General features: G+C 40.1%; 1 protein-coding gene across 14 annotated transcripts in view; it reads right to left on the bottom strand.

Moving 5' to 3' along the window:
- TIAM1 (TIAM Rac1 associated GEF 1) overlaps positions 1 to 18,196 on the bottom strand; it is a 188,274-nt gene that overhangs the window by 46,909 nt on the left and 123,169 nt on the right. For all 14 annotated transcript variants that reach the window (XM_083500321.1, XM_083500329.1, XM_083500326.1 and 11 more), the window contains 3 exons: positions 7,960 to 8,404; positions 3,912 to 4,084; positions 1,075 to 1,308 (listed from right to left, as the gene is read on the bottom strand). In XM_083500321.1, the coding sequence (XP_083356447.1) occupies positions 1,075 to 1,308; positions 3,912 to 4,084; positions 7,960 to 8,404 (852 nt within the window). The remainder of the gene's footprint in view (positions 1 to 1,074; positions 1,309 to 3,911; positions 4,085 to 7,959; positions 8,405 to 18,196) is intronic.

The following is an 18,196-nucleotide window of genomic DNA, read 5'->3' as shown; positions in this document are numbered from 1 at the left end:
AAAAGCAATGATTCTTCAACATCAACTTCGTCATGTGTAGCTTTTCTGCCCCACAGCCGTATGTGGTATCCCTGCCTGTACAATGGCTGCATTTGCCCTAATCTCAGTAAAATAAAGGAATTATGTGCAATTAAAAAAAACCCACATCAACTCTGTTGGACTGGTCATGTTGTGCGGATGGCTGATTATCGTCTTCCAAAGCAACTACTCTATTCAGAACTTAAAAATGGAAAGTGTAATGCTGGTGGTCAACACAAGAGGTTTAAAGACTCTCTCTCAAGGCAAATCTAAAAAAATGCAGAATAAACACAGACAACTGGGAAACACTGGCCTGCTAGTGTTCCAACTGGAGAACAGCCTGTGCCAAAGGTGCAATGGGCTTTAAAGACGCTTGAACTCAGGACGAAAGGGAGAAACGTGCTAAGAGGAAGGCACGCTTGGCAAACCCTCACCGTGATCAACTCCTGCCTGAAAACCACCACTGTGGAAGGGCATATGGATCCAGAATTGGCCTCCACAGTCACTTATGGACTCACTGTTAAGACCATGTTCATGAAAGACAATCTTACTCAGCTACGAGCAATTGCCGAAGAAGAAGACCAACCATGGGTTTGACTCAGTAAATGCAGGTTCCTATGTTCCCTTGCTTACAGCTACAAATGGCCACTGCAAGAGTAAGACAGTAAATTTTCTTTTGGTCAAGTCAGCTGAACGTTGCCAAATTCAAACTGGAAGTATAAGGTACAGAAGACGACCAGATGCAATGCTCCACGGGGGAAGAAATATATGAAGCTTCTGAAGCCACATTAGCAATGACCACGCAAGCAACACAATTGAAAAAGAAAGCAGAAAGTCCAATGGATCCTCAGTTTTACACCAGCTACTTAAGATCATCACAATCGCTCTGTTACTACCGTGTTGTTTATTCTGGTGTTATGTTTTTAGGATTTATAAAATTCAAAATATTTAATAAAAACAATTTTATTTAAAGTAGGACAATAACTGTAGCAGACACTTGTGGACACCTGAATTTTATTTTATAGTCATATATTTAATGCATGCAAGTGAGGTTACCTGATCAAGAATTGTCTTCTTCTTCTTGGAGTCTCTGACAGAAGACAAACTGAGGAAATGCATTTCCCCCATTTTCTTCATCTTCTCGTCCATATCAATCTTCTGCTCCAGTTTTTTAATCTCTGTTTTCAACAGCTTGACAGTGTCTTCTTTGTGGTGCTGTCGGGCCACTGCAGTCGCGCAAGCAGAATGAACTGCTGTAATCCAGTTCTCCAGTTCCGTTTGACTAGAAGTCTAAAAAACAGAGAAGTAGAATCCTGTTGGTTAAAACATGCTGGGTTTGAAATGATTCCACTTCTATTCATCTCACTTATGAGACATGTGATGAAGAGGCATTCTACTCTTAATTTGCCCTTTTGAAATCAGCATTAGAATCAAAATCTTCCACCAGTGCTTTTGGGGTGCAGAAGGTTCCCTAGCAATGGCTTTTTATCCCATCGCAAATGCTACAATAATATTCAGCTCATCCTTGAGCACAATGATTTAGACCTTGAGGTAACCAGAAAGCATGCCTGTATATTTTATAGCGTAATAATTACACGGCTAGTCCGCTACAATTCATAAAATAATTAATGTACATGGTGCCCACTGATATCGTAAACGTAATGAAAACTATAGTGCTTTGTTGCTGAGAAAGCTTATAATCATTAATTATTATAGCCCCACAATACCTCTGTGAGACTACCAATGCTTTGCAGCTGAAGAGGGAAACTAGCAATGAACAGAGCAGCTCACATCAAAGAGAAAGCAACTAGATTTTGAGCCAAAAGGCAAAATACTCTTGCTCACCAAGCAATGCTACCAAGCTGGATAGTAACAACAGCTCTTTTAGCTGTGGAAATCAGACAGAACAATCCTGATTCTAAATGTACAGAAACCTGGGAGTGAAGTTAATATTATAATGGATTTCCACCTCAAAAAAACCAGTCTTTGGTTACGGCAATGTTTTGCCTGGGTGGTCACACAAAGGGGACATTATTATTATTATGTTAAGTTGCACTGGGGAGCGGGGAGATGTAGGAGGCCAGATTTACACAGCAAGTCTGGAAATAAGAAGGCCACTCTCCTTCCAAAGAAAAGGTGAAAGCCTACAAAGAAACTGCACACACCTGAAATACGAGCATGCAATTTTAAGATGCGGTAAGCATCTGGCAACACCAAGGGACTTTCAAATTTAATGGCTCTGTGTAGGCCTCATCACAGCTGCCTGGCTGAGGAGGAAATTAGTAGCAGGCGTGTGGCATGTTTGGATGCAAAAATGCAAGAACAGGATTACAATGAAAAATATCTTTTGGCAGGACTGAAAGACCATTATTAATGTTGTTGCCGTTGTCGTCATCGTTTTGAATTCAGTTACATCAGCAGTTTCTACTGAACGCAGAGAGTGGTAAATGAGATAAAAAAAACCATCAAGAACTTGTACACAGAAAATTCTAAACAGCAATTCCCAGTAAATAAACTTATTTATTCTGTTTGCATGTTACTCTAAATGTACATGAATTATGTGGGCTAGGCTATATTATTGCTAGCTCAAATGATGTACATGCTCTAGCAGTTCTCTGAACAACACATCAAGCTTGTAGGCTACAGTAACTTGCCAATTATTTCCATAATTATGTCCAATTGTTCTTCCTCCCCTCTCATCCATCTCGTGTTTCAGCCTCAAAATCCTTTAGATTCAGAAGGGCTCCAACACACTGCAAACAAATAGCTTTACAATTCAAAAGAAAAGAACCCACTAATTCATTCTTTTTCCAAAAAAAAAGAAGTTCATTTTGTGCTCTTTCCCATGCGAGGTTACTGGAAAACCTAAGCTGATGTCTCAGCATGGAACTTGCAATAAATAAGGGTCTATGTTGCCATAAAAGCCATGCACTCCATGCGACCTTTCTGCCCCTTCCACATTTATTTTCTGAGAATCGAGGTTTCCTAAACAAAATGCATCTGTACAATTTTGCAGCAGTCTAAGTATGTAGATACGATTGGGGAGGGTCTTCATGGTCTATTACACTAATGCTGTTTCCATATGTTCTTGTACTACCCCCCAGCCCAACCAAGTGAGCCACTCCAGTTTGGAAAAAGCACTTCATGCATGAAGGAAACCCCCCCCTTTAATGTAAATTATGGTACTCTCATTCGCTGCATATAGGAAAATAAACATAAGGCAGACAGATTAATTTTTTAAAAAAGATAGACAGAAGGCAAAAGCATAACTCTGAGGCTTTGTAGCCCCTGTGCATTTAGAGATTAGGACTTGTTTGCCAATATCCAGTATCTAAGTGTCAATAAAGAACAATGGTGGAGAAAGTATAGATGTACCAGTGGTCTGGCTCTGTATAAGGCTGCTTCCTATGTTCCTAGTTTGCGCTGAGAAGCACAGTGTTCTATACCCTGATCTGCAACATAAAGAATTATTGGTCTGTGAAGTATATTTCCCCCAGATCTACTCAACCCTAAATATATTAACTGCACGTTTTACACATCTCCCTTTAGATCCTAGATATTATTTCCTTGTGGCAGAAGACGGTGCCCCAAATATGTCACAACATAGTGACTGCTCTACATAACAGAGTCTGGCCTCCCTAAGAAACTGGAAGCAGCTCTTTATCAACTCCAAGCTGAAGAAAGTCACAAAGCCATTTGGTTGCATCTTGACACTGAAGTGTATTGGAACCTGCCACAAAAGCAAAGACTACCCGCTGATAAAATAATTAGGCCGCTAAATAATCAGGTGTGAAGGTGCCATCTTTCAGCTGCTGGGACACCATTTGGGTCTTTGCCTGAAGGAAGTGCAAAGAAAGAAAACAATTATGTAATGAACCAAGGACAGAACAAACCTGAAACAGAAAAGCATCACCAAGGGAATTGCTGAGGCAGAAAACATAGTCTTTCTTTGGGTGCTCAGGCACTGCTTGCACTATGCTGTTTTCCACCCAGACAGCATGTTTTGGGATGCTGTTGTGGTCTATTCCAGATCTGCCATCACTTTCGTAGAAGAATAATGTGCATCCTTAAGAAAAACAGCAAAGTATTAGGAAACTGCACACCTGAACAAGATAACACTGCAATTCTGTATCAAGCTTAGCACTGAGTTTCATGTTTACAAGCTATACAATGTCAATATTTCCAAAAATCAAAAATCTTAACACATATGGAACCTGCAACAGTGTGGAGTGCTGCTTTCAACCATTCACGCCTTCCTCCATAATACCTCATTCCATTTCACCTGGGTTCCTATCCCCATCTCCAAGACTTAATCAGCATGCTGTGGCTGCTGAGGTCTCTCTAAAGGTTTCCCCCTTGCTTTTTTTGTATTTATGCAAACCTTGAGACTCTTGCTACAACCCATCTTGTGTGTTGGGCCCAATTAGCAAACAGCACTCTCAGCCTGAACAACAGAAACAGGGAAAATGATGATGATTCCAGAAAAAGAATGCTTTAGCGTGATACAACATTGCATAGGCAATTTATAATCTGTGACCTTTTGTGACTGTTTTTCACACATATCATGGGTTTCTCTACGTGTCTCTTTCTCAAGAGAGCTCAGACAGTTGAAATTCCTTAATCACAGTACTCATTTGTACAGCATGCTCCAGAAAGTAGTATGTTTTATATACACTTATATATGTTTTATAAATGCTGAATATATTTGTGTCAGCTAATTGCTAAAAAGTTGTGGTCCTTCAAACCTGATATTGTTCTTCAGGTATGCATTTTTTCCTTAGCACTGGTTTGAAATTTAAAATAAACGAATTTTAAAAATCTCTCTGGCCAGGAGACTCCGGATCTCTAACAAAAGTAACGTTACAACTAGCCTAGACAATAATAAAACTACAACATATATTATCCTCAAACACACCCCTGCCAGTACTTCCTGAGGTCTAGACTGGTTCATGTGCAACCCTTCAACCTTCAAAGTACTTTTGTGTGACTCAAAAGCAATTCTGAGACTCGAGGAACCAAAGGTTTTATTTTCAACATGACATTTCTGGTCTTGATCTACAAGCAGCTCCATGACACAGAAGCAAACATGCTACTGCTATAATGTATGAAGCCGTCATAAGGAGATGGAGATATGGAAAGGAACTTTCCTTTTGTCCTAGCATGGTTTCAAAATTTCATATGGTCAAATTTATATTGCCCCTACAATGCCTTTGGCAATATGAGTATAGCCTCAATCAATCTATATAATGGTTGATGCAGGTTAATTCTTCTGTGGGTCCATGGTGGACTGGCATTATAAACTCAGCTCCTCCCAGGGGGCTATGGGGGTTAAAGGCAGGTCAAATTGCAAATAAATTTGTGAAAGTAACAGGCCAATACTAAGTGAAAGTAAAACCAGTTGTTAAGGAGAAACAGACCTGAAAATGATTGGTTTTAATGATTTAAAAAGCTAAAATACAACTGATGCCAGTTACAATGTTTTATGGAGGTGAATAAACAGTCAGCATGTAAATAATTTTTAAGGAGTCCTTAAAGGCTAACAAATTTACTTTGGATTTTCTGGAGTACAACCCACTTTTTCACATGCAGGAAATGATACATTGAGTTGCACTTTTACATATGAACCCAAATTCATGTCAGCCTTTACCCATAGGCACAATTTAACATATTGGTTTTTATGCATCAGCCTATGAAAAGGGGGAAGTTAGCATGCAAATACATTGATGTTTAAAAACTATGGTCTGGTCTGAAAAACATTTCTTGCATCAATTGTACATTAGATGTGTAAAAGTAAATATATTCTATTTGAGTGGAGGGGATGATACTAACTGATAAAGTCCAAACTTTGAGAAATGAACTTTGAGAAATTTTCTGAAAAAATAAATCTGAGCTCATTTTATTAAAAGGCAGCAGAAAACAACCCATAAGGTTTCCATTCTATTAGAATATTTTATCTGGTGATCAATGTGTTGTTATCAACACAGAAACTAATAGTTACTTAGAGTTAAGGTAGAATTGTAAAACTTGGAAGGACAGAATTGAGGTTGCAATCCTGCACCTACTATTCTGTACCACTGAGAATGATGATGATGATGCTTTATACCCTGCCCATCTGGTTGGGTTTCCCCAGCCTCTCTGGGCAGTTTACAGCATGTTTAAAAACATAATAAAAACATCAAGCATTAAAAACCTCCCGAAACGCTGCACTCAGTGGAATTTGTTTTGAATAGATATGTATAGGATTGCACTGAAAGCATTCATGCTTTATCATGTAAATATAATAAACATCACTCTGGTTGCCTAACACAAAATTCTCATTTTGTTTGGTTTTAAAATTCTACATAGATTTTCTGCTGTCAAGTAATCTGCGGTTACCATGTTAACCCAAGACCGACAGATACAATATTTTCAGCAAAAAGTACTTTTCAGCAAGACACAGCAGATGTTAACTTCAAAGCCTAAATACAAACATTATTAGAACGTTATTAAGCCTTGGTAATCCAAGAAACAAACAATCAGTGTAAGTCACACTTTAAAGTAACACCTCTTTTATGTTCCTCCTTCCCCCTTTCTTTCCTTCCAGATGGCTCTTTGTTTATTTGCACCACACCATCACACTCTCCCATCATGCTGCCTGGACTGGGATGATTATGGCCTCTTCCTTTGCTCAGTCAGCCATGGTAAGTCTCTGATCTATTTCCCTGACCTCAGTTGCAATGTTACATGCATTCAGCTCCTACAAACTGCTGCTCCAGGCAATGCTCATTACCAAAAGGAATAATAGTGAAATCACAAGGCCCACCTTTTATTCCTTGGACTCAGCATGTAACCTTGCGCTCTTTTGTGACCTTTCTGAACAATATAAAACAGAACTTGGTTGTAATGTGACTTCCCCCTTTTGATATGCTTTGCTCAGAGTTCGTTTTTTGTTTTACTTTGGTCTCAATTCTTAAATAGATAGAATTAGAAAATGTATTTTGATTTGGAAGGAATCGTCCCAAACAGATCAAGGAAACCTATTTAGGTAACAGCTTGTCCTCAGTTTTCTCAGCCTGTTTAAGGGAGTAGATAAGACTTTTCAGAACTGTGGTTCTCACACTCCTATTTCCAAGCCCTAACATTTTCAAATACATGTTCCATCTTAAGCGGAGAAGCAGAGGCAAAACCGCAAGAAGAATACCTACATTTCATATGAGCAGATTCAGAACCATCTCACCTAGGCTACACTTGCCAGGCACACTGGCCCTATATGAAGAGCCAAATGGCCATAGATGAACAGCCAAAGCATTGACTTTAAAGGACTGCCGTCACAGATTGGTTTCTAACTTTCACTTTCATCCGCAGATCAAAGTGGATGAAGAATTCTGGTGGGTTTGAAATTATGCTTGTAGCAAAAGCAGGGAAAATAAATAGCCAGTGGAAATAAAGACATGCTTAGAGAAGCTTCATGTTATATCTTGCCAGTTCCCATTATATTTTACTGTCTGTCCACCTGTACTAACCCCTGTACAAATAGCTCTTCACAAGAAGGAGCATTGGCATGTGTGACAGGCATATTTTGGGTCTTGGTTTTTTGCATGTCATATTTGTATCTTCTCTTTACTCCAGGGAACTCCAAGTAACATTTTAGCCCCAGAACTACTCTTTTGTACATGTTTCCATAAGAGGCAGACCTAAGACCACTTCCTGAGCTTCCTGCCTAAAACTGGGGTGCGAAACTGGACTTGTTTTAAAAAACTGTGTTACATAAAAAAGTAACGCCTAGTTGTGCAACAAGCCTTTTGCAGAGTTATTTTAATAGATTTCATCTTATACTGCACTTTCAGAATATTGTGACCCACCCAATAAGTAAGCTGCTTAAGTAACACAAGATCTTCACTGCCACCAAATAGTTGCTGTACTCTCTGATCTCTTAAGAAAATAAGGGTGTGTTCACAGTACCTTTTAAAGAAACCCAGTACTGCTTCCATTTCCTCCGTGCGGCTAACTCCACCTTCTTGTTCTTTTTGTGTACAAGAAAGTTCTTCACTGCAAGCGCTCCTGCTTTCCGTACCGTCCCCTGGCCTGCTGTAAGAAGTATGTCCGACTGTCCTGGGGAACTCAAAGTCCCACTGCTCTGCTCATCGCTCAGGGCAGATCCAGCTTCATCCAGGTTATCATTGGTGCTACTCATCTCCAACTCCCTCCGGAAGTTCTCATAGACTCCCTGACGAGCCCCATCTCCAGTGGAAGAGCTGCCGCTGTCGCTGCCAGCAAAGGCGCGGCTGGTCGTTGGAGAGTAGCTGGAGTTTGTGGCATTGGAGCGTCTGGAAAGAAGGTCCGTGTCAGTCGTTGCCCCCTCAATCCCACTGTCCGCAAATTCACTCCCTTCGCCTGCATTCACATCCTGTATTAACACAGTAAAGAAAAGCAAACATTGTGGAGAAATGATGTCTCAATATAGTTATTGCATACTTTTTGAATAATTCTAGTACCATTCTTTTGCCTAAATATAAAAGAAGCTCCATTTCAAAATCAATGAAGTTATTCACTGCCCCATGTAAAAAATCCCTATTTAATTTATCTGACTGACCCAGTGATTACTCTTTTAAAACTTAATTGTTACGTTATTTATTTAACATTATATATATACTACTTAACTGCAAAAACCTCTAAGCAGTTACACGGAGCAGAAAATGTACATTTAATCCTCGGTAAAAGTTTATAAAGAACCAATTTGACATTAAAAAATTTCAAAATATTAATTAAATCAGCAGTTTAAAAACATATGTTACAAAATAAAATTACATACATGTAAGTTTTATATACAAAGTGATTAAATATATTTATTGGAAACAATGCAGCATTTCTAACCCTTAATTATGGTCAGTGTGAGAGACTGAAACATGTGCTTAAGTTTTTAAATCTATTTTAATAAATTAAATATTTTTAGTTGAAAAGATAATATATACTCACTGAGAATGAAAATGCAAAAAGCCAACTTTTTTGTTAAGATGGCCTTTGCTGATAATAGGTTTTGCTGTTGCTTAAAATGGCATGATCCCCTGACCCTCAGGCATATCTTTGGCAGGTACAGAGGTACAGGGGGTGCAATAAAGAAGAAGTGATAGGAAGACTCTACTGCATGAGCTGAGTTCTGTTAATGTTTCTTTGGATCCAAGCCCAATACTGGATGATGACCATCAGTTTCTAATTGCTATGTTAAATCGGAACAACCTAATTTGTGTGCCTATGGTATATCAGAACTGAGGCATAAAGTACCTAAACATTGCTTAGGAATAGTCACCATTCGACTGCATGGGACTTTTTTCTATCATATGCAAAGGTCTGGAATAACAAACAGATAAAATAAAGCATTTTGGTTGCCATTTCAAAATATTTCCTGCATCTTATCAATGTTCAACAGCTGCAGAATATGATGTTCTCTTTTAAATGAACAAAAGATTCCCCACCCCCACCCCAAAAAAAGTGAGAGGAGAAAAACCACCTCCAATGGAACGATGATTGCCCCTGAAAATTCAGAGGGGAAGTACTAAATATAGATGTATTGAAATACGACAATTCGTTTTTGATATCTCTTCAGATTATCACTTTACTATTATTCCCCAAAGTAGGTGCCTGTTAAAAGCTGTCAAATTTCCATCTCTTTCTGGCTAGAGGGTAGTTTCAGAACGTCGAATTACATATTCTTAAAATATATGCAAAGTAGTTCATAGAGCACTTCCATGGGATAGGAAGTGGGGAGAGAAAACAAGCACCCCAGCTAGCGGATCAAGGAGAATGTCTTACAAATCTGATTGGATGCTCTGAGCAAAGCTAAGTGGTACAGCTGCTCCCTAGGCAGAGCTCCCTTTGAAATGGGACTGAACAATCACACCACTTGGAGCAAAGAGCTTTCTGAATGCTGGAAAATTGTGAATGGTCGCTGGCTGATGGGAGAGTCTGCTCAGCATACTGGCTTATGAATAATAATTCACATATATTGGAATATGCTTTTCACTTCTGCCCACCCACAAAAATCAAACTTATGCTTATACATATGCTATAGTGTGACATGAAAAGTACAGGACATAACCCTTTCTCACAGAGAAGATGGAGTGGTGTCATCAGCGCAGGCCTTTGGGACAGAACCCGTGAGTCCCACTCAGAAGAATGAGGAGGGCCCATAACTGAGCTTCTCCATTTTCCCAATAAGTCCACCCAGTCCACTGCACCACTGCAAAGAGGTACACAAGGAAGCAGTCTGGTCTTGTGTGACTTCCTGAAAGCCTATTAGATACCAAGTCTGAAATGCTAAATCTTGCATCATCCTAATATCTCTACTCCCAGTATTCAGCCTATCTTCAGCCATCTGAAGGCTGAGGGCTTTGTTCTGTTCTTTATCATTCACTGAACTGGGGCAATTCCCAACATCATAAAATAATTTCCCAGTTCACTGGAACACACTTAGAGAGGAGATTTTAGAGAGACCCATTGGAACATGGTCTATATACCTGCCTATCTATCTATATAATTTAGCCACAGCAAAGGAGCGTGGGAGTTAAATAGGGTAGGTGGGTGGGAAGAGAGATTCCAAGAGGTTGCTTTTGGGATGACTGGCTACCAATACATAGCAAGCCTCATTTCACTACTGTGCAAATGTCAGTATTAGACTGACACAGCCCCTGTGGTTAATCTAGACCAAGCTGTCAAAAAGGATAAAAATAAGAGTCTCTCTGAGGAGGATTAAATGCTTCTTGTGCTTGGTTATTAGAAAAAGTGGGTCATCCTTATATGTAATTAATTTCTAATTCCATCGTTATGAAATGGTTACTCGGTATTTTAAACACCGTTTCTAAGTAAAGGTTACTGAAATATCCATATTTTTGTTTATTGTCTCTATTTTTTTTAGATGTCTACTTTAATAATACAGTGGTACCTCGGGTTACAAAAGCTTCGGGTTACAAACGCTTCAGGTTACAGACTCCGTTAAGCCAGAAGTAGTATCTCGGGTTAAGAACTTTACTTCAGGATGAGAACAGAAATCATGCGGCAGCAGTGCGGCGGCAGTGGGAGGCCCCATTAGCTAAAGTGGTACCTCAGGTTAAGAAGTTTCAGGTTAAGAACGGACCTCCGGAATGAATTAAGTTCTCAACCAGAGGTACCACTGTAATTGTTTTATTGAACTACGTTTAGTACAGCTCAATAATATCTAAGTGTGTTTTAAATAAGAGCTATTGAAGCAGAATATTAACCAGAGATATTAAGAGAAATTTTAAACTGTTACATACAAATAGAATGGATTTGATAGTTCCGAATTAGTCCAGATCTCTCCAGGACTTGAGAATTACAGCCCTGCAATACTGCTTCTAGCCACCACCCACACAATCCAAAAAGTGCAGAGCACCCTACAATATTATCTAGGACAGGACCACATGAAGGCACCAATAAATAACACCACATTGTGCTCATACCGGACAATAAAATAGGTATATAATGTAAGATGATGGTGATTATTTGCTGCAGTAAATGGGATAACCTCTCTTTTAACTGTGGAATTTTATTTCGAAATAAACTTTAAAAGATAACATGAAACAATGAGGAACAACACCACATAACAACTTCAGAAGTCACTAATTGTGTGGGGTGAGGGGACTCGTTGAATACTGTTCCTTAGTAATACATGGTTACATATTTGGGGCAATTAGAAGCTTAAGGAGAAGTTCCTAAACTATGGAGTAAATTAGCAGAAGCTTGAAGGCCTTCTGCACAGGAAAAGAATGGAAATAAATTTATTTATTTATACGCCATCTTTCATTTGAGGATCACAGCACAGGGTGGTTCTGCAATAAGCTTGCAAAAAGTTTTATGTCCCAGAAGTCAATTCTGGAGACAAAACAGTATTTTTGGATTGAACACAATGAGGCTGCTTCCAAATTCAGCTCAACGCTCTAAAAAGTTATATCTGTGTTCACCTTATGCCACTCTGTAACGTATTAAACTGTTTATATTTTACATAAACACAAAGAAACCAATGACATTTCCTACAGGCACTTTAAAATGTTGTGATTAACACATTTCTCGCTTTCAGTTAAAAGCAGATCATCTGAAAGTCACATAAAATTATCCCTTGACAAAAATATTTCACAACTAATCAGTTTCACAGTGAGCGAGTGAGTCAGGCATTAAACAGGTGGGCTTTGTTTAAGTCATCATTTTGGGCACATAAGACACTTGGCTCCATGTTCAGATTTGCAAAATGCTCGCTCATTCACACATCAGAAAATACACGTCAGGTGGTTTGAATTCTCATGGTTCCATAGTGACTACTAGCCCAAAACCTTTGGCTGAAATTCTAAGTAAATTTAGTTATGCTTCACATACTACATTACTGAAATGCACATGGACCGCAAAGTTGCTGCAGTCAGCTTTTCAGAAGCAGTAAGCCTAATCTGGAAACCCCCTCAAAGTGATTCTGGAACTCGTGGATAAGGTGTAGCAAAGGAGAGCCCTATAGAGACATCCTCTTTTTATGGTGTAGACTAAGGATAGGGAACCTGTGGTTCTCCAGGTGTTATTGGCCTCCCAACTCCCATCAGCCTCAGCCAGCATGGCCAAAGGACAAGGATGACAGAAGGTGTTGTCCAACAACATCTGAAGGGCCATAGGTTCCCAATCGAGGTATGGGAAGCATGCGGCCTACTATTCTTAACTTGTGAGCATCCCACCTGAAAACTCACATGGGGAGGAAACAAGTAGATACTGCATGGCTCTGACACAAGGTGACTTGAATGAATCAGAAGCACATGAAGGATACATCAGAAATGCCAGTATGCTATCAATATGGAGTAATGGTGGTAGGAATTAATGGAGGTAAATTGAGGATAAAGGGGTGTTTTTTGTTTCATTTGGTACTTCTACAAAACTGCTGATACCTTCCCGCTCTTGCGCACAAGGATGGTGATGTTCTAGGACAGCTCAAGTTAAAAACTGATGAGTACGTGATAGGCCACCTATTACAGATTTTCTGCATTTCCTTTACAGCTCTGCAAATTCTACAGAACTGAATGTACTACAGAGGAAGGAGAGCTGATACTCTGGAAGGCAGACAAGAAAGGTCAAAAAAGCACAGGATGAGTCAGCCTTTTAAGCATGCAACACTAAAAAAAAAATTACACCAATAAGCATTTATAGAGCTTCAAGTGTTCAAAATACCTCACCTACCTCTCAGCAGTTCTTAAAAGAGGCCCATAAGACAAATTTTTACTATCCCCCATCCTATGCATTATTATTTGCACATATTGCGGAAACTGGGTGTTTGGAGGAGAGTAGGGCGCTGAGCCTAAGAGAATATTCACTTGCTAAGGCCGTCTAGTAAGTTTAATGCATGTGGTGAGATTTGAATTTAAACTTGTTGGCTCACAACACACACTCTCAGTCACTCCATTAGACCATGAAGAAGAAAAAAAGATTTAGGACGGGCAGGATGTGTGCTATATATTGCTATGAAAACAGAAACTCTTTTTGCTGGAAACAAACGCCAAAGCTGATCCAGGGAGAATAGTACTTTTAACTTTTAAGAGCTATTTTGTGTGCAAAGCCTTCCAAAATATGAAATGTTACCAGGTATTTTACAACTTTCCTGGAAGTGAAGTTCAAAAATAAATCACCTCCACTCTACAAAAAATACATCATCTCCACCTGCACCTGGGTGAAACTCCACAGGATCCATATGCTCATTGCATAACAGCTTCTCTTGCTTAGGTTGCCTGAGGGTAATCTCCAGCTTTTTCTCAAGCTGTTTCTCTAGAAGCAACAATTAAAAGGAGTGAAAGAGGGTTTAACCCTTTCCTCTCACAAATCGAGTATGGATTGCAATGCCTAGGTAATATAAAGAGGAGAACGGGTACAGGCAGTCTTCTTCCCCCCTCTAAATTATTGTTCTTACAAACCCAGGGAGAGCTGGTTAGGTTGAATGGATCTGTACTGAGTTTGTTACATGGAGGCATGATTAGGTGATTGCTTCAGGATAAGCCTCGCCTTCAACCCACAAGTACCACAAAGGTACCCTTATCACAATCTTTGTAGCACAGGAGGGAGCTTCTGCAGAGAATACAGGAAGCACCTAATCACATGGGAATCCATATTGAGAGTCCTCCCTGCATGAGCAATGCTCTGTCACTTCACTGCTAGAAAGAAATGGAGGTTCTCTTTCACTAGACATAATACTGGTGTGTGTCCTGTCTGGTTTCAGGTACTGGGTACCAGTAGATTAAAAAAATGGCAAATACTGTATTGGCCTGAATATAAGCCACACCTTTAAAATTCAAGGGAGGGGGGAGAGAAAAAAGACAATATCCAAATATAAGACATTCCCTTAAATTTCAGCAAGCACTCACACCCATTCCATTTGTCTGTTTCAGTGGCGACATTGTAAAAGCCCATTTTTGTAAGGTCGCAAATTTAAGCCGCACTTTAACTTTTCACGGTCAGAATCGGGGGGGGGGGGGAGTGAGGCTTATATTCAGGCCAATGCGGTGACATTATTCCAACACTTTCGCCCTTGTTTGATAGACTCTTAGCTATCTTCTTCTCAACTAGGGAAACAATTCCAACACTGAAGCACATAAACCTCTTCATGTTCTCTGAGAACAAGGCCACAAATTTATATTATCATCCATCATATAAAATGGACGAATTTCGAAAGCTACAGCTGAGTTAATTTTTTTTAAGCTGGTATATCACCGAAGGAAGTAAAATACCTCATACTTATAATGTTACATGCAAAAATCCTCCAGGCTTTAAAATTATTTTTTATTAAGTGCATTCATTACCTACCCTTCACCAGGAGGTCCCAGAGGAGGCCACGCGATAATAAAACAAAACAGTATAACACAAGAATCATAGCAAAAATCACATCATTACAACCCTTATAAAAATCACTATCGGTGGGATAAAACAACCAAAACATTTCCAAAAGATATGCCTTAGCATGCGAGAACTGCACTATGTTAAAAAGATAAAGACCAACTCTACTGATAAGCTTTTTGTGGGGGGAGGAAAGAAGAGAAATCTGTTAGCAAAGAAACAAGATAAGAGTAGGCCTCCTCCATCAGAGAGTCCACAGATCTAGTCAACCAGGGAAGACACAAGGAACAAAGAACTCCTTGCCCAAGTTCACAAACTGCAGTGATCCCAAAACACAGAAAAGTCTGTGATATGTGGCCTGCAGATCTGTTGAACTCAAAACCAGCCCCAAAGTATTAAGCTACAGTGTATCTTCAACAAGACTGTATGCATATTTACTAAAAGAACTTGATAATATTAGCCCAGTGGAATATAAACCATCCACATTACTGCCAGTATCCAATTTCCCCACAGTGTCTGTCATAGGCTCTCCCTGCAATGCTAAGCCTTAATATGGCTTAGTTGCTTATTCTGCCTAGCTTTTTCTTCTGCAGAAGGAAGCAGAACCTCACCCATTTCCTAAACTACATAATTCAGTAGCACAATCCAAAGATACAGAGGGAGGCTTCTTTCCTGACAACCTACTGGGCCCCTCCCTACTATCCACTTCCCAGACCACTGGGTCCCTCCCCAAGGATCCAATTTCACACTCTCCTCTTAATGCTCCTTCCCCTCTGACCAGCGCTGCCAGAAGTCTCCATGGGGGTCACAACAGGAGGAAGGGTTGGAGCTGCCCATCTCAGGCAGTGCACTGTCTTTTGCGGGCCCTGGGCCAGCACCTCCTCTCCTCCACCAATTCAAGCTCTTCCCATAGGTCCAGTAACCTAGAAAAAGCACCACTGTATATCCAGGTTTGTATTTCCCCTGCAATGGGAGGCAAAGCACAGGTTTCCTTTCGTCATCTTTTTGTGAACTCTGGATCCCAAAAGTTCATTATCTCCTCATTCCAAATCTGAACAGCACTGCTTTATGGTAAACACAGGACAGCACTTGGTTGGCTTTTGATACCATCGACCATGGTATCTTTCTAGAGTGACTGTCTGAACTAGGTTTGGGTGGCACCTCTTTGCGGTGGTTCCAGTCCTACTTGGATGGTCGTTCCCAGAAGGTGTTGCTTGGGGAATGCTTTTCAGCCCCGTGGAACCTTCAATGTGGGGTTCTGCAGGGCTGAGTCCTATCCCCACATTGTTTAACATCTACATGAAACAACTGGGTGCGGTTATCCGGAGATTTGGAGTACGTTGTCACCTGTATGCTGATGACACTCAGCTCTAAATCTCCTTTACATCTGCAGGTTAGGCAGCAGAAGTGCGGGACCACTGCCTTGCCTCGATAATGAGAGCCAACAAACTGAAACTCAATCCAAATGAGGCACTGTTAGTGGGTGGTTACCTAAACAGGATGGGTGGGAGATCCCCTGCTCTTGATGGGGTTACACTTCCTCTGAAGGAGCAGATTCATAGCTTGGGGTACTCCTGGATCTTCTGCTGTTGCTCAAGGCTCAGGCGGCCTCCGTGGCCTGGTGTGCCTTCCATCAGCTTGGGCTGGTGGCCAAGCTACGCCCCTATCTGGACAGGGATAGCCTAACTACTGTTGTCTATGCTCTGGTAACCTCAAGGTTAGATTACTGCAATGCGTTATACGTAGGGCTGCCTCTGAAGATGGTTTGGAAACTTCAACTAGTGTGGAATTCAGCGGCCAGGTTGCTCACTGGAGCAAGACGGTTTGAGCATATTACACCGATCTTGGTCCGACTGCACTGGCTACCGATTAGTTTTTGGACCTAGTTTAAAGTGCTGGTTTTGACCTATAAAGCCTGAAATGGCTCAGGACTGCAATACCTCAAGGACTGCCTCTTTCCATATGAACCTACCCGAACCCTGAGATCATCTTCTGAGGCCCTTCTAATGTGCCTCCTTCCTTGAGAGGTCCAGAGGGTGGCAACACAAGAACGGGCCTTCTCTGCAGTGGCTCCCCATCTGTGGAATGCTCTCCCCAGGGAAGTTCACCTGGCGCCTTCATTTTACACCTTTACGCACCAGGCAAATATGTTCCTTTATAACCAGGCCTTTGGGTGATTTGATTGACATCCAATGCCCTTTAAAAATGTGGGGTTTGGGGGAAGGGGGGTTATTGGGTTGCTGTTTTAATTTTGATTATATATATATTGTGGTTTTATATTTTGTTTTTGTTTTGGGAACCACCCTGAGACCTTCAGGTATATGGTGGTATATAAATCCAATAAATTAATAATAAATAAATAAATAAATATATTATTATTATTATTATTATTACATACATTTTCAGTTTCTTCCCTTGCGATTATTAAAATGTCGCAAATGTTGGTGCCCCAGGCAAACAAATGAGTGGAAAAGTTACTGTGTCACAATAGCCAGAGAATAGGAGCAATTGGTAGGATTATAATTAAAGTTTCTTCCTCCCTTACCCAGCTGCATCACCCATCTCCCACTGCATCACCTATAAATTTGCATGCTTGTGCAAGAGCTCTTCAGTTACTACAAAAGAAAAAAACTGGTGCAACAAGATCTGCCCTGCCCCATCATACAATTAAGAATGTAGATTGCTACACACTTGCTGAAAGAGGAGTGCTGCTTATTTATCGTACTGATGATGTCATTTGCCATGTCATATACATGTTGGATAGAGCTGGTAGGTAAGAAGATATAATCATGAGCCTATCCTCTGCTACACTCACTACTTTTTTGCAGCAAACTGCAAACACAGTGAAGAGCTGGCAAACTAATGTTACTACTAAAGTTTTCCAACTGTAATATCTAATTCCAGTTTGGGGACAAAATAGAATTAGTGGCAACCACAATTTGTCCAGTTCAGATACAATATCAAATTATGGTTTTTGGTGCAATGCAGGAATATGTGGAAGGCGAATAAGCAAAAGATTCATATAGTTCAGCCTTAATGTCTAAATCATTTTCTTCCTTTAAAAAAAAAGATTTTTTTCAACCATCTTACAAAACTACATGGATTGTATTGAAAGAAAACGTCTTCTATTTTTTTGGCTGGCAGAGTTTAGCAAATTGATTGCTAAAGAATGGATATTTGGAAATATCTGTTCCATTTGGGGGCACTCAAAGCACCTGAGGTTTGGAAAGATGAGGGCAGAATTTTGCAGGTCTGTCATTCTCCTTTCTCTTTTTGGCTTGGCTGCTAATATGTTTAAGTGTTGAAACAAATGCACTATTAACTTTAACCT

This window comes from Podarcis liolepis (assembly GCF_965112155.1).
Source record: "Podarcis liolepis genome assembly, chromosome: 4".
Lineage (NCBI taxonomy): Eukaryota > Metazoa > Chordata > Lepidosauria > Squamata > Lacertidae > Podarcis > Podarcis liolepis.
Note: the sequence above shows the minus strand (reverse complement) of the source record. Positions and strands in the feature narration are given on the sequence as shown.